A 17,204-nucleotide genomic window follows, 5' to 3' on the forward strand; every position below is an offset into this window, starting at 1 on the left:
GGTATTATTCGTTTATAGAGCATGCCTGATATGAGCTACCTCTAGGACATCCCTTAGCCACTCGGGCTCGTCGTCGTCGTGGCGAGTGGTGGCTGTGGTGGCCGTTGAAGGAGTGGTGGTGGTGGTCTCTGTCTCTGTGCTGTCGGCCTTGACGAAGGTGGCATTCAGAGCTGTGGATGCATGGCCATAGCCCACAATGTCCACGGCTTCAACGTCATCGGAATCGCCGTCAGCGTCACCGCCGTTGGCATCGAAATCGGCCCTGGCGTGGTCCTTCTCGTCTTCCTCCGGGAACTCCTCCTCTTCGTCCTCGTCCTCCTCGACAATCGCAGGGACAGCTGCGATTTGAATGTCCTGCTCCCCGTTGGCAGCGATGGCGGCGCCTGCCGATTGCCCGGGCAAATCCTCAATGAGATTCTTGATGCTGGTCGGCGATGTTGCTGTGGCAACAACGGTAGCAACTGCCACGCCCACGCTGGGGGCGGCGTTGAGTATTTGCTCGACTTCCTTGGCCTGTTCGTCCGACAGCAGCGACTGTTGTCTGTTGCGGATCAGAACAAGAACAAAAACATAGTTTTAGCAACGTTCCTCTGGGGATCAAGATGAATTTAAGGCGACGAATGCACAGAAAAGACAGGACCAACCTGATTTTGTTTTCCAAAATGCTACGCAAACAGGATACAGGATGCAGGACAGGACACAAGCACAACAGAAACAGGCAATTTACGATAAATAAATGAAATTAAACAAAGTGAGAAATGCGAAATTATGAAATATTAATGAAAACATGCAAATCATTTTAAATAATACAAATAAATGCATACTATAACTATGTGGCGCTTAAAGATTTATAAACGTTGCGAACGCAACGAGCGTGTAAATAAAATTAAAGTGCATATAATAACAGTAATTAAGTGGAGAGCCCAACGGTCGACAAGTGCGTGCAATTAAAATGTAATGCACTTTTAATTCACACCATCCAGCGGTTGGGTTCCCAGTTCGCAGGCTACCGCGTCCATTTTTCGCATCCAATTACCAATTGGTCAACTCAAATTCGTTTCAAGCGCAGCTATCCTTAAACTAAATACTTTAACTAGCTAATTCTTTGGCAACTTCGATGACATTGTGTGTGTTTAACAGACGCCTAACAGCTTTGTAGCATACGGCCAAGAGAATTGATGTTTTCTTTTAGTTCTAAGCTGGTAATTTGCCGTCATTTCACCTTAAATTAATAACAAGACGCCCTTTAATTGCGCGTAATAACATAGTAAACCTGAGGACTGATGGAAAATGCAGCCAGCGCCGCAAAGTACGCAATGCCAAATTAAACATGCACGCTTACACGGGCACGTAGCCCCAAGCGAGTTGGGTGGAAAATCGGGTGAAAAGTTATGTCGCATACGCCGTGTTGCACACGCAATGGCACCTGAAGTGAGGAAAACAGGTAGCGCAGGCAGACAGTTGTCAGCTCGGCTCAGCTCAGTTCAGTTAGCTGGGTGCATTTAACGTTTAAGTGTTTGTCACTCTCACTTGTGCGTGACGTCACGTGTAAGGTGGATATCTACCCATCGCAGTGTTTGTTAATTACTGCCAACAATTGCCAGCGACAACGACAACGAGGACGAGCCCACACACAGGGAAAAATTGAAGCAGACAAAGGATATGGTTTATCCAAAAAAGAAGTACATTAAATAAAAGAATTGTATGGTGAACTTGTGGCATTTATATTAATAAATAACGCTTTCTATAATATATTATTCTAAAATGTTAAGTAGTAGTGCCAAGTTTAATTGCAAACAGTTTTTTCCCGTGCATTCAGAGCACGGCTAATCATTGAAACTAACACACAGAGCCTCAGTAGTTGCAAGTGGTTGATTATGTTGTTGATAATGAGAGCCAAGTGGCAGACAGTGAGGCAACAACAAACAGTCGAGCAACGGCCCAAAGTGGGTACTTTCCCGCTTTTCCACTTTTCCATTTCCCCCCCAGGTGCTGACACACAGATACACCATGCATTTAAATGAGTTTTCCAGCGGAGTTGCAGTGCATTTATGTAATTGCAATTGCAATTGGCATTTTCACACGCAGCGCAGCAAACTGTAATTAGCTTGGCTTCAAAAACATATTGCAAATGGCCTAAAATTCAACGATATTGCCAACAGTTGACGGTGGTTTCGATTGAAAACGGTGGTCCATTGAAAAACAATTCGGATGTTTCGATAGCCCCAATGCAATCCAATAAAATGCTATAAAACAATTAGCCAGCGATTTGCAAGCGAAATCTCTATAGTTCTCTCTATTTCGTGACCACTTGGACAAAACTAACAATCAACAAAAACAATTGAAATGGCCCAAACAAAAACTGCAAACTTATTCCAGCGGCTAACTAAGCGGCTTATGGGAGGGGTTTGCCAGCGGAGGTGGACGGATTTAGCCCGAGGAGGGCTTACTCCTCCCTTTCCAAATGATTCCCTCAGCCAGGAAAAACGAAAAGGAATTAGCATAGAGTTATGGCTTTTTAATTAAAATAAAAATAACACGCTACCGTTTTTAATTGCTGGGGAATGTGGGACACCCCCAATCCTTTTTTAACCACACCTCTGCAGGTTGCCCAAAGCGAACGCAGTTGCATGCATAACAAAATATTACGCATACGCCGCGTGCGACGCGCGAAACAGCGATGACAAAGTTTCATCGTCGACGGCAGCGGGAAAATAATTACGAGCGGAAAAAAGTCCGACAATGGTCATCAAACTTTAAGGACATTTAAAAATGTATGGATGTTTATACAATATTGCAGTGTCCGGCTAAATAATAAAATTTAAATAATCTTCTATCACTCTGGTTTAGATTTTGAAAGACTACTTTTCAATTCTTTAACAAAAGAGCTCTCTCCACGAAAGTACTCCTTTTGCCCATTGTACTTGCGGCGAAAATAAAATGCGAAAGACAAATGCAATTATGCGACGCTTGGAATTCTCCGTTTGTGCCGAGTAAACAAAGGCGGAAAAGCCGGAAAACGCAGAAGGGGAAGAGTGTGCGCTCCAACACTTTTCCTTTCCTATTTATTGGAGCACAAGTTGATTAGGAAAAAGCAACAGACATATGGCAAGTGCCATTAAAAGGCGTTTGCACAGAGAGCCGCAAACAAGGTCAGTCTGCTCATTGTTTCGTCATACATTTATAATTAATTTAAATAACAACGGCCAGCGGGAAACCGCAATGCAAAAGCCTTGCCCCACAAACCGAGAGCGGATTAAACTCACTCAAGAGCGGGCCGTCGCCTCGTTCGTTTTCCCTGTGGAGAATCGCTCTCCGAGTGAGTTTTCCATGTGCTGCTCCTGGCTGTGGCCCTGGCCCACAATGACGTCATGTGTCTGACTTGGTTAGCCCTCCATTGTTGTGATAAATTTAACAGAATTTATGTTTAGTCATTCGTGAGTTTTACAACGAGCATTTTCGTTTATTAATAGCAGTTGGCTCGAATTGGGAGGCAGTGGACTAGACTCCATCCTGGATTCGTCCAGTTCGCCAGCACTTTTCAAAGTCACTTGTCTTTGGCGGAGTGGAGCGGAGAACACTGAGAAAGTTGTTGGCCTGGCTGAACCCGCACTCGGCCAAAACCAAGTCAAGGTGAGCTATGACGAGGATAATGTGACGATGTGCGTGTTCAAGGGGAGAAATATATCCCAAATTGGCCAGTGTTTGCAGTGGGTGCGGTTATCAAATTGGCTTTTGTTTAAGTCGTATCATAGTGGCAATAAGATACTTTTAGGACAAACGAATATAATGGTATTCTTTTAAAGAGACTATTAATATTTCCGTATATTTCTTGCGCATATGCATGGAAAAACCTCTGCGGCTGACTTTCCAATTGTTTGGTGCCATTATCGTTTCGGATTTATCTGCATAAATTGGGCCAACACATCAGAGGTTAACCCGTTTAGCTCTCAATCATATACACAATATCAATTTGAATGCACAGAGGCGGGCGGGGCAAAGCGAATCGCATTCGCCAGGGCAACTATGAAAATTGAAAAACCCCATTTTATCATGGCGAACACGTACGGGAAGAGCACAAATTCCACAGCAGCTACAGAACTCCGGCAGAAACAACAATCAGGCGGGAACAATATTTACTGCGTGCGCACCAAAGTATGCAGCAAGAAAAATCACAAACGCAGGATGATAACAGGATGACAAAGGACATCAGAGGGAGTGGAGTGGAGTGGAAGGAGCTGGAGCAGTGAGCAGCGAGCACGATGACAATGTTGAAAATGACAACTTGGCAACAATTATATTCCAGGACGAGTGTGGGCGGCTGTGTGTTGGCCCGCATATGAACAAGAAAATGGAAACAACAATGTCAACAGTATCAACATGGCGTATGAGCAACGTTCAATTGCAAACCCATTCGATTCAAGTGGCAACAATGCGATAAACTGTTCCAGCATCCAGCAGCAACGTTTTGCATTTGCCCATTCATTGGTAGATTGTGCAGGAAATTGAGGTAATTAAACGCTCGATGAATCTACGGCAAAATGAAAAACTTTGCTTCCTTTAATCAGCTCGAAGCGAAAGTTACCTGCCTACATTATTTGCCTCAATTTTTTCTTTCTTTTTCTTTGCAGGGCGCGGTGTGCCAGATGCCAACAACTTAAGTGCTCTGCATACACAAATATGAATATAAAAACTGTTTTAAATATAATTTGGGCACAACTCGCCCGCCCTCTCAACGCTGGGAGGGAAAAAAACTCCCGTTTGGAGGATAAAAATTCCATAACTTGCTACTAAAATGCAAACTTTTGCAGAAACTTTGCCCGAGCAAAGTGAATGCATTCCCACTTGCAGGCAATCAACGTGGCAAATAAAAACACCCGGGCTCTTCACCTATTTATCTTTATCACCCCGGCTTTACCCACCGAATTAGCAGGAACGTCACACATCGCACGCAACGGCTATAAATTGCAGTATTTGCCTCAAACTGAAACTTATGCGAACAACTGGGTAAACAGTCACCAGGACTCCAGGAACTCAGGATCCAAGGACTGCAAGACAGCAGGACAACAGTCAGCAGGACAAAACAAAGTGCTAAAGGTGCGTCCCACCACCCATAAAGTCGCCTCTGAAGAGCTGCTTTCATATCGGATGGGGGGCAGCATTAGTGGACCGACGTTGAAGGAATCGCTGGAGGCGACTAATGGAGGCACAGCAACAATGGCAGAGTCACAAGTCGCTGGGAGAAGACCCTCGGGACTTTCACAATGATTTCCAAGCCTTTGAATGCCGGACTTTTGAGAGAAATTTCTCTTGTTAATAGGGTAAACAAGTTATTTTCGCATTAAGTAGTTTTATAATCACGAATTTACTTTTCATTGAATAAGTTTCAACTATAATTTATCTCAACTCGCATTTGTAATTATTCTGATTTGTATTAAATATTATTGTAATCACTTAAACCCCCTCAGATAGTCACCACTTCCCTGGGCTTCCCTTCTAAGCGTAGAGTATCTCAAGAACTATTGAAATAAATACCAACAAATGGGCCAAAGCGTCATTCGTGCTCCATTTCCAAGTTGCCTTCGAAACTTTTGCGTTGCACTTGCAGCACACTTCCTCTCGCCGCCCAGCGCCACCCACTTTGTTGCCATTTTGGTTGCATTTGAGCGGGTGGCGCAGGGGGTGGAAATAAAAACACTAAAAATATAAAAAACAAAAGTGGGCAGGACAGGGGCGTGCGATAAGCCAAGCACACAAATAAGATTACAACGCCCCAGCAAAGCGGGGGCAACAATAATAAAAGCGAAAGAAATACTAGCACTAAAAACGCGAAACCAAAAACTTTTTTTAAATGCAGTCAAAAGCAAAAGTTCAAGCTAACCAGGAGAAAAAAGGCAGAAACTAACCAAAATGAAAATAGAAGGCAAAGTTAAAACCGCCGAATACAAAAAATTATTGAGAAAGCGTGAAAAGAGGAAAGTCGCCAGCGAACGGGCAGCGGAAAAAGTGTTGAGAGCAAAGGGCCAAGTTAACTAGAAAATGGCCAACAGCTAGAGTCAGCAAAGGGCCAAGTTAACTAGAAAATGGCCAACAGCTAGAGTCATCCAAAAACGGCGGCAAGAGAAGTAGCAGCCGCTAAGAAAGTTAATCCTGCAATCAGTTTCAGTTCTACATGCCGCTGCAACAAGGACACTTCAAGAAAAAGCACAAAGCTTTATTAAAATCATCTACAAAATAGTTAAGGGTTTTAACAGTCAGCAAGGAAATGAAGGCATTTGCATTTCTGAGTTTTCAGTGTTTTAAGGACTCCTATCGTTTTGAGTTTCCTACTATTCAAACTATGCTGAACTATAGGATGATTGCTCGGAGTGCAGTTGAAAGTACTCCGCAATTACACAGGCCAATGCCGAAAATGGCCCACAATTGACCAGCAAATTGCCCGAAAATTTGGCCCACTTGCCTCCCAGAAAAAGGATTCAAGAGGAGCAGGAGGAGGTGGAGGCGCAGAACAGGCCTTGTGTCAAGGACAAACGTTTTGGGGACAGCGAGCTCAGCTGGGCAGGCTGCCAAAAAAAAAAAGAGAAGGAAAAGGGAGGCACAAAGAGTTGCTCCTGTTGAGCCCCAAACATTTGGCCGAAAGATAAATGAGAGTTGGACTTGCAGCTGGTCCCGGTCCTTGCTGCTCCTCTGGCCACGACTTTTGGCCAAGGACGACAAGGACATCATCAACACATGGCCGTAACTGCTGTCGCTGCTGCAATTTATGTAAATTGCGGGCTAGTCGAAAGAGCCACTGCCAGAGAGAGAGTTGTATGCCAAAAAGGCGAGATCAGAGAGTTAAGCAATTGCCACTTGCGACAACGCTGCGTATGTGCGATTTCCCTAGGCCTTCCTGCTGCCCTTGCCAACTGCAAATGAATTTCAATTTTGCATTTCGAAAAGCATTCCCAGGGGGCGTGAAGTTTTTCAATTAGTTGACCAACTTGCACTTTTGCCGCTCGCAGGCAAATTGTTTCTTTTTTTCCAGGCTGAAATTATGCAATTTATTTCAGTTCATCCGAAAGTTCCATGCGCCTGATAAAATCATTTTTCCAGCCCTGAAGTTATGTTAATTGTACAGGCGATAATCATGGGGAGATTGTACTTTACACAAAGGACTCTCGAAAGCATGAGGGTCCCATAGTTGGGGAGCATTTTTCTTTTGAGGGGGGAAATTGTGCAGAAAAGTATGCCATAACAACTGGGTGGAAAACTTTTGAGTTTACTGCACCACTTCTCTTTGGGGGATTAAATCAATTGGTTACATTTTATTTCGGTATGTGGAAGCAATGCCACAATGTCATGTCATGTCATCTCAGTCTATTTACTGGCATTTACTGCTTTTTATTTCCAGGACAAATCCTTGACTTATCCGATCCCACATTAACTCATTTCCTGCTGCTGTCACTTGAACGTAAAAGCAGACACTCGTACAATTTAACTAAGCACAGAAACCACTTGCACAATGCACTTATAGCCCACCATTCATTTCCCAGCCACCCACTCAGGCAGCCCCATCCTCTATCCCAAAAACCACCCGTCCACACCCCCTGTGGCTTAAGTCGCCACCGCAATTTAAATAAGCTTAAAAGCGCAGCGAAGACCAAAGGCAAACTTGACTGAAATGCATTTCCCCACCCGCTCTGCATTTTCCCGAGATTTTTCCACCGCCACCGAAAAAGCCAAGGGGGAAAACCCAGAGATTCGGGCGGGGAAAAGCCAGCATATTGAATGCCAAATGAGCGATTAGCACTTGTCGCCCTGTTGATGCCTTTGGCAATGTCGTCCAGGATGTGACGATGAAGGAGGAGATGGGATAGAGCGCTGGGATTCCCCGCTTGTTGGTTTTTGTGATTGCGCTCGAATTACACTTAACACAAATTTCATTTGAATAAACTAAATGAAATGCACGGCCAAAGGAGACGGGCTGCATAATCAGCAAAAAACTCATTAAAATGTTTAATCAGGAAAATGGGTGGCAAGTGAAGTTGTCAAATGATGGTCTATTCAAATTAGTTGTTCTTAGTAAGAAAAATGTTTCAAAGGTTTTGTTGATTTACCCTAACACTTGGTTTAAGTAGTAATGACTATTTGGCAAATGAATCTAATAAAATTTTGATTAACATAATACGCAGTCAAACGCATGATAATTTTAATAAATACCATACCATATAATCAAATATTAATTTTATACCGATGTGAAAGCCTTTGTGTAACTATTTAGATTATCACAAAGAGTAACTTTGTAAATTAACTGTGTGTCAATCATTGAACTGTTTGTTCGTAATTAAATGTGATATGCAGTGATTAGGCTAATCGACTCCGAGTGCCAAATTAACCGCAAAAGCCTCATTCCGAATATCCTTGAAATACACGAGCATGTCAAACCACAAAAGCGTCCTGTTGGCAAACAAATCATAGGCAGGAGAGGGCCAGGACCAATTGCCATTAATGCATGCGATGGGAAAACTACGGAAACTGGCCAATTGGACCAATTGGTGAAGGGGGTAAGTAGACATCGCTCTGGTTAGCCGTAAGTACGCCTGCCTATTGACACACCGAAGTCGGAAAATTGAAAACTGGCCACTAACGAGACTTACGACGCATGTGTGCGACTCTCCGACACGACAGACGTCTAATTAAAGGCCAACAAGGCACTGATAATGCCAGTCATAACCGGATATATCCTCGCAATGGGATCCGTTCGTCATCATCATCATCATCGGAACGGCGGCAAAATGTCATCAGCAGGCAGAAAAGTGCCAGCGATGGCGAACATTAAATATTGATAATAATATTTTTCACCTACCAAACGGCGGGCGCACTGTGTTGACACTTCAGCAGTTCCTCCTGCTCCTCCAGCTGCAGTTCCACTGGCAACTCGGGACGACTTAAAGTTTAATTAAAACTTATTTCCTGCGCCCGAGCACGAAAATGTTAATTAAAACGATGTTCGGCGAGAGATTGCCTCACATTTCGTGCGTTTTTCCGCCTTTGCCACTTTACTTTTGCCAGCCAAAACGGATTTCGTTTCGCGCGCGGAATTTCCCGTTTGCCGTTCTGCGTTTTCCTATTCTTATTTTGGCAGCGTTACGATTTACCAGCCATGCGACAGGATGAACGAGCGGCGGGCATGTGATTCGAGTGGCTCCGCGAATGCAGGACAAAACTGCACAGGACACGCAGGAGCGCAAAATGAGTGGAAAGTGCAGGCGAGCGGCGGCGACGAGCACAACGAGAGAAAAGCGAGTGGAAAAGCGTCGGGAAAGCCTCGGTCGTTCGTTCGTTTGTTTTCACTCCATTCCAAGTTGAGCTCGTCGTCACACGGCAAGCGTTCATAAATAAAGGGCCAAAAAACGGTCGACTAATTGACGTATGCAGCGCAGCACACATATTGCCAAAGAAACTACGGTTAAGTGTAATTTTTTCCGCGGCTAAAACGAAATTGCTTATTTGCGTGCGAAACGTGAAAATTCCACGACGAGGTGGCGAAAAAGCCAAGCCAAGGATACGTAATTCCTCTTCCTGGTAATGGCTCATAATAAATTGCCCCGAAACAAAAGCGTCGAAGACCGAACGCAAACTTGAACGCAAATAAGCGCAAAATAGCAAGCGCAAAAACTATAACGATTGCAATGGGAGCAACTTGCTGGGAAATCGTTTGAAAATTGCATTTAAATATGTGCAATAGCTTGCAGGAGGTGGAGATTGGACGGGGTTGGAGGTGCGTTGGAGCTCAGGTTCCCCTGCCAGTAGACAATAAATCAATGGCAAGTCAATTCTGGGAGCAGCCACGAATCGTTTGAATCGCAGAAAGCGAGGCCGAGAATAAATGACTGCGAAAATCTAGATAAACTTAAACGTTTAACCGCCGTGTTTGAACTCGAGCATTTTGGGTTCACATGCGAAGATCTCAGTATTGGACTGCTTTCTTTCAAAGGGTTTAGGGTTAAAACATTATACTGCATGAATAGCTACAGCATCTATGTATCTCAATCTTTCAAGTTCTAGAAATCCAGTATCGAATATGGTCACAAATCCACTACCTCAGCTAATACCAACGACTAGGACCAGTTGACTGGATTAGAGTTGGTAATAGTTAAAAGAGTTTGGCAGTTTAAAGTGGCATCAGTTTAGGCCATCAGCTCAGCTGCACCAAAGCGAGTATTCACGTGCACTCACACTGCAACTGCTACTGCAACTGCTACTGCAACTTTAACTCCGCCGGAGTCAACACTTCCGGGCGGAACAGACTCCGGATGGCGAGTGCATCAGCAGTTGACAAGCGACAGATTAGCTTACAATTACAACAAAGCCGGCGCTGAAAGGTGACTAAGCTGATGATGAATAGTAACCTGGCAGAGGAGAGGAGATGTGGGTGGTGGTGCAAAGTAAATATTTGCTCGATATGTGAGCGAGTGAATAAAGTTCAAGCAGGGCCAAGAAAATGCAGGGAAACTGCAAACCGACTGCTACGGAATGCCTGGATTTCTGGATTAATTATTGGCTACAGGTAATACATAAAATGCTAATGAGATGGTTACCTAGCATCAACAGAATGGGCAAAGGCAAATGTTGCTATTTTATTTGGGTACTTATGCTGATTAACTAGGAATAGCTTAGCTTCCAATGATGAATATTGGCAGATAATGTCAGAAATCTAAGAAAATGCTTCGACTACAATAAACTACACAATAACTAGGTAATACAAAAATGCACATTATGTAGAAATAAATAAAGAGGATAATCAAATTACACTGAGGAGTAAATTATATTAATTTACATGATAAAACTATAAGAGTAACATTCTAGTCTTTAAGTACATACGAAGTAAACATTACAATACATAAAAGAAACAAGACACATGCCTAAATTACAGACAATAAAATAAATACTAAATAAACTTCCTTTGAAGTGACTTACCTAGAGCTCAACAATCTTTCGGCCTCGGCGGCGGTCATGTCATCCGGCAGGCTATCCTCCCGTGGAATCGCCGCAGCTGGAGTAGCAGCTTGAATCGGAGGAGCAGTGGCCACACTGTGATTCACATGAACCTTGATCACCTCATCCACGACATCGTCGATTAGTTCCACATCCAATATATCGCCGTCCTTTAGATGGTTTATGATGTCCTCCTCATCCTCGCCAGCGCTGGTATCGGCATACTCTAAGTCCTGAAGCTCCAGGGAGCCTTGAGCCGGAGCTCGTCGCTCGGGAAGGACCGGAGCCTCTTCCTCCTCTTCGTCCTGCTGGAGTTCCAGCACCTCCACATACTCAACGGCCAGGTGCTCGTCCTCCTCTACGAGATCTAGTTCCTCCTCTTCATGCGCATCGATGGAAGCAATGGGGGCAATGCCCTTCACCAAGGCCGAACGGGCGGGAGAACATTGGGGCGTGGACTTGGCACTGCCTCCACCACCCACACTCTGATCCTGATTGCTGCTGTTGCGCCGCCTTATAGGTGAAACCACTCCCACGGGTGGGGAACTATACGACCCGCGATGCAGGGGAGATCCCTCCCCGCTGGAAGAATTGGGCGACTGGATGAGAACGCCTCTTGAGGGAGCCACTGGCTGGGACTCCTGCACATCCGTCTTGATAATGGCGTAGACCGTGCTCGATTCCTGGCCGAAACCATTGGCTCCGTGGAACTTGCGCTGCATATCGGTCACCTTGGCCGTGTCGTATAGTTCAGCCTCCGATCCGTAAACCTCGCGGCTTTCGCTTCCGTCGGGATTCAGGCGATAGCCCACGTCCACGTAGTTCAGGCTGTGCGGCTGCTCCTCCGTCTGGTCGTAGGCGGGCTGCAGCTTGGCCTTCAGCTCGGGCACGGACTCATTGAAGCCACCCTCGTCCTGGCTGGTCGTCGATATAATGCTCGGGGGACGCTGGCCAAGACCGGCGGCTGGCATGTTCACCGTGATGCTGCTGCGCTTGTTGGCCACTCGCTGTGGAGATCCGGTGGCGGAGCCCGGAATGGAATGTTGCTGCTGCTGCTGGGAGTTGTTGGCCGATGGCGAAGAATCGTCCACAGATTTGCGACCTGGAAGATCAAAAATTAACCATTAATATATACATAGATTATATTTGAAAACTACCAAGACTTTAAACATCCAAAAAGATTAAACTTTAAAAAAATTACAAAATGGTATCTTTTATTACGAAACTAATTCTGAAACATATGTCATTATGCCAAATCCTCATTAAGCATCCTTATCAGATCTTTTTGCATGTTGAGAAGCACATGAACACGCCCCGAGTTGGAAGGCGGGTCAAAGTTCAAACCATCCTGCAAATGAAGCTCGAAGAAATTCCTATATCTTTTCAACTCCTCCTCCAAAATGTCTTTGTTATCCAGAATCGGTTCACCACGCAGTTCCATCCTAATAAGTTCCATCAAATCGATCATACGTTTCCGAACATCTTCGGGTGACTTCTGACTATCTGAATTTTGAAAAGCGTTTGGCTTGTGACTTCTGAGTGAAAATTTAGACGGTGAAGATTGAGATCGACTGGTGGACGATTGCGTGGCAGAGGTAGAAGATTGGTTTGAACGAAAATTCGCTTTTTGGTTTTTGTAAAGCTGACGCACATCGTTATCACTGGTCGTGGGAACGGAAGGGAGGAGCCGTCGCATTGTCTGCAGTTGTGGTTTTGAAATGGATTCACTAGTCCCGCCGGAAGGACGAGCACAATTCGAGAAGGTGTCCCAGTACTCAGATGTCGATCGTTTACCGCTGCAGTCGCATGACGAAGAGGAGGAGGTCACTGCGGCTAGAGAGGATTGATTCAGATCGCAGGAACGCTGCATTTCAGTCAGGTTTGGGCACTGCTGAGCCTCTGGCTTCTCCGAGAAGTCGACCCAAGCCAACTCCGCCGGCGGAGGCTGCTCGAAAACGCCAGTCAGTCGCCTTTGGTTCAAGCAAACACTGAAGTGACTCATGTACGCGTTGCGCATGCGCAGCTCGTAGAGGGTGTGGCAATGCATGGTGGTCAGTTTGTTGAGCCACAGCCACGAAGTCCTGAACTCCGGCGTATTTTCGCAGAACACATCCTGTGGACTTGGCGAGCTGTCCAGCATCAGGACAAAGTCATTGGAGAGCAGCGAGCTATTTTGGTCGTTCTCATCCGCCGCCCTGACGCTACCGCGATGGCCACTGGCGTGGCTTTCCGCGTGCTGCACATGAGTGGAGGATGTGGTCAGGAGCAGGCTGGCATGGCTATTACTCTTCCTTCTATTACTCGCTACTTTCGAATCTGGCATAATTCATTTGTGTTATTCGGGTGTGTATTTAATTTTGTTTTGATCTAACAATTCAAAAATGTCAAGGGCAGAGATTCTCCTAGGTTCCTTCGATACTAAAATAGTTTGCACATTCCTGATCTTTAAAATATAAATAGTTGATTCACCGCTAAATATTGTGACACTTTCAATGAATTGTTTAATTAATCGTCCGCTTTCCTAATTTATTTATTTATGCACAAATTTGCCGGGGAACACGAATGCCTTAATGGATCAGAGCTAATCGCAACTTTCATATACACATTTCTGTATTTTGGGACTTTGCAGACTATTTTCGTGAGTAGGTGCTGATGCTAAAGCTGTCAACGGAAGGCATAAATATAGCCGCCTCCAAATATACGTATGTTTATATACATCTCTGAATTGGACCTTTGGGGATCTTTAGTGGGGAGATGGAGCAGACATGCGACACATACATATACATTTTGTTTTTTTTTTTTTTTTTTGGTAAAACGTGTAGGCATTTTCCAATTGACAGTGGAATGTCTTAGAAGTTTTGTAAGTTTGCCAATTATCTTGGGCGCAGACATATAAAAGTTCCAAGTTATTTTAAATATTTGTGTTTAACAATAGTTTTTATGCAGACACGTTTTTCTTTTTACCAATACCCACCTCGACAGGCTTGACAAAGTTTTCGCAAACTGAGACACATCTTTTATTCAATTCACTACCACTTTTCAATGTTCTGAGACACACATCTTGTGATTACTAAGTATAAATATATGGTAAATTAGCTAAGATTGAAAACGAATACGTTGCCACGTGTTCTGATATAGTAACCATGATTAGAATTAAGTTCATAAATTTCAACTCAGTTGGAATTGAAACAAATTCTTCTTGCCCCAGTAAGCCTGCTATTATTTGCCAGCGAAGAGGGCCTGTCGAAGACATGATGATGACATGAAGACGGGTGCTGCCAGTTGACCGACCACAGGGGCCGGAGTTGGCCAGCTTGCTGGATCTGGTCAAGTGCACCCTGGCGTATGCTTAATGCCAATTAGACATGCGTGCGCTTTTAATTAAGACCAGCATGAATACTTAATGCAAACGGGGAACTGAGGTCAGTTTGGGGGGCGGGACGAGCGAGAGCAGCTGGCGAGGGCCAATGCGGCGTATGTGTGATTTCTGTTTCGGTTCAAGTAAATAAACTTGATGAAAATTCAAGCCAAATTCCGAAGGTCGGCCGTTGAGTGGGGGAGGCGTAAACAAACGCAATTGAAATCGATGAAAAATCGAAGGGGAAAATCACACTTTTGTTCGCTCTGTGTGTGCGTTGTATAATGAGATGCGAAAATTAATGAAAAACCGGGCCAAAAATAAATGCTTTGCAAAAAAAATGGCACGAGAATAAAAAAAAAAGAATAAAAGCAAACAAAAGACAATTAATGAGAAGTAACAAATGGCAAATCAGAAAAGGGGGGTAAACGAAATGGGAAAAAGTTTCCAATAAATCAAGGTTTATAAATAACTTTCCCAGTAATTGAAGCAATGAAAATGAATGAATAGAAAAAATGCAACTACATATATACATATTCAACGAACGCTTTCAATGAATCAAAGGCAAAAAATCGATTTGAGTTTCTAAAAAAAAAATGGGTGAAAAAATGTAGGCACTTGCTTTTCACTTTGAGGAACGACCACTAAAACCATGAAAAAATTTGACTAGTAAAATGCAAAAATAATTGTTTGAGGAACCACAGCAAAGCAACGGCAAATTAGAGGGGCCAAAAACAGGGAAAAGGAAGATTTTGCAAGAGACGCCAGAAGAAATGTCAAGACAAAAAACGGAAGTTGCTGTCAAAATGTGCCGAAAACCAACAGATAAGAAGGGGAATCCCGGAAAGAAAGGCAGCTGCAGTGTGTGGGCTGGCTGGGTGATATAGAAAGTCGGCGCTTGTGTACTTGTTGGGTCAACTTGCAAAAGTCCTGACAATGCAGATATGCATAATGAAAACACAAACGAGACCAAAACAAAGGCGAGTCTTAAATCTCTGTGGCTAAAAAGAGGACACAAAGATCTTCTGCATGTCCTGCAAAATAGCTGAGCGGGCTAAACTCCTGGGAATTCATTAAAGCAAAAATAAACAGCAATCTGAACGAATGCACATATATTTCAAATTTCCATAGAAGATAAAATTCTGTTAGTTGCAAATTTAAATGCTTCGTTTATGACAGATAAAAAAGTTTCGAAAAAATAAAAAAAAGTTCTTAAATAGGCACAGCCTCTTAAAAATATATTTTGATTTATATCTAAAAGTTTTTATTGACAGAAAACTATTTCAAAGTGAACGCGATTCACTGACTACAACGACTATAACTTAAATAAACTGAATTACGACAAATCAATATTCAAATGGAAACGAAGAAAATATTTCAATGCATTTAAAACCGAAATTGATTTTAAATACTTGAGGACATTTTTAGCCCAAGGAAAATATCCCAATGCAAGTCGGAGAATATCTTTTGGCCACATTCCTTATTTCTGTCCAGCAGCAACAGGAAAACTGAGGGAACAAAAGGCAACACTGAAATATTTTACAACCTCTGAATAAAATGGCGAAACTGCAAACACATGACAATCGCAAACATTTTTGTTGTGGCATACAATTTCAAATTTGAAAATAAACTCGGCGAAAGGAGAAAAGGCAGCGGAAGAGTGCGAGAAAAATGTGAAAAAAAAGTATAGGAAAAGTTTAAACGTTCTCTGGTGGCTGTTGCCATGCCAAGAAAAACTTCCCACAAATGTGAATGAATTTTTTGAATATTTTGTTTGTCGCCACAACAAACTGCAGTTCGCTGAACCTCCGGCGAAACAAAGAAAGGCTTCCATAATTTCGATATCCAGAAGATACTTTACAGCTGGCAGATGCTTGCATCTTTTGCGTTCTTTTTGCACATTTTTCTCTACATCTGTATTTTCTGCCCGCCATCAATTAACTCTTTTTAAATATATATTAGGGTCACTCGGGCAGCTTGCAATTTAATTTCAGTTCAAATCCATTACGCAATGCGTAAAGTTGCAAGTGAATGAATACCTCCACACTTAGATCTGATTCAAAAGGAGGATCGCCATTCAATAAAAGCACTTTCCCGGCGCAGTTCAAATTGTCAACTGATCCAAACGACGGTGACAAGAAAAAGCCAGAGCTCTCCGCTCCATTCAAGACATTTCCAGACTCCGAAGGCGAGGATCTGTTATCAGCCAGGGGGACAAAAAAGCCAAATCTGACACCTCACGTGCCCCTCGAAAATCGAACAAACCCACAACAATCACGCCCCTAGCTCATGGTTACTATATATTTCGATTTTCTATTTCTTCGCCTCGGGGCAACGTGCGGCAAATAATTTGTTTTGATTTGCGCGGCTTCGGATTATCTTCACTGTACTATAGAATATATTTTGAATTATTTTGTTTTGGGAATTCTTCCGATTACGCGTTCGAATTCTTTTTTCGATTTTATTGTGAAAGTTCCTGCCCGCTTATCAACGCGACATCAACTGAAGAACGACCGCAGAAAATTTTCGCTTTTTCAGCATCGCCGCGAAGAAAAGAGCGTGGAAAATGAGCATATAGCCGAGATCGACCGATCGGCGCATCATTCTCTCTCCGCCGTGCGTTTTTTGGGGCCAGACATGAGGCAGCCAAGTTACAGGGTATTCCGAGTGGCTTTCGAACACATTCTTCTCGAGGGTCGCCGCTTGTCAAGCTGCCAGATTGCAAAATCCGCAAAATAAAATGTTGGGAAAGGCCAGAAATCCGAGAGAATCAGTCAAGTGTCGAGACAGATTTTTCGACTAGTGATATCTAATAATAAAATTTAAAGAAAATAGCTGAGAACGACAGAGTAGGGAATTTGCTGTA

The 17,204-nt window shown here is 43.6% G+C and overlaps 2 protein-coding genes across 12 annotated transcripts in view; both read right to left on the minus strand.

Annotated features, from left to right (window-relative positions):
- LOC117141989 overlaps window positions 1-17,204 on the minus strand; it is a 34,408-nt gene that overhangs the window by 6,652 nt on the left and 10,552 nt on the right. For 8 of the 11 annotated variants that reach the window (XM_033305824.1, XM_033305818.1, XM_033305827.1 and 5 more), the window contains exons 3-5: window positions 10,963-12,082; window positions 645-665; window positions 40-541 (exon numbers count right to left, since the gene is read on the minus strand). In XM_033305824.1, the coding sequence (XP_033161715.1) occupies window positions 40-541; window positions 645-665; window positions 10,963-12,082 (1,643 nt within the window). Of the gene's footprint in view, window positions 1-39; window positions 542-644; window positions 666-10,962; window positions 12,083-13,954; window positions 14,010-17,204 lie in introns of those variants that run through there. The other 3 variants (XM_033305826.1, XM_033305820.1, XM_033305828.1) reach the window with 2 other exon arrangements.
- LOC117141992 lies at window positions 12,192-13,359 on the minus strand. Its single transcript, XM_033305832.1, has one exon. It carries the CDS (start codon window positions 13,301-13,303, stop codon window positions 12,227-12,229), a length of 1,077 nt encoding a protein of 358 aa, XP_033161723.1. The 5' UTR covers window positions 13,304-13,359; the 3' UTR covers window positions 12,192-12,226.

The sequence above is a fragment of the Drosophila mauritiana genome, chromosome 3L (genome assembly GCF_004382145.1).
Source record: "Drosophila mauritiana strain mau12 chromosome 3L, ASM438214v1, whole genome shotgun sequence".
Taxonomy (NCBI): Eukaryota; Metazoa; Arthropoda; class Insecta; order Diptera; family Drosophilidae; genus Drosophila; species Drosophila mauritiana.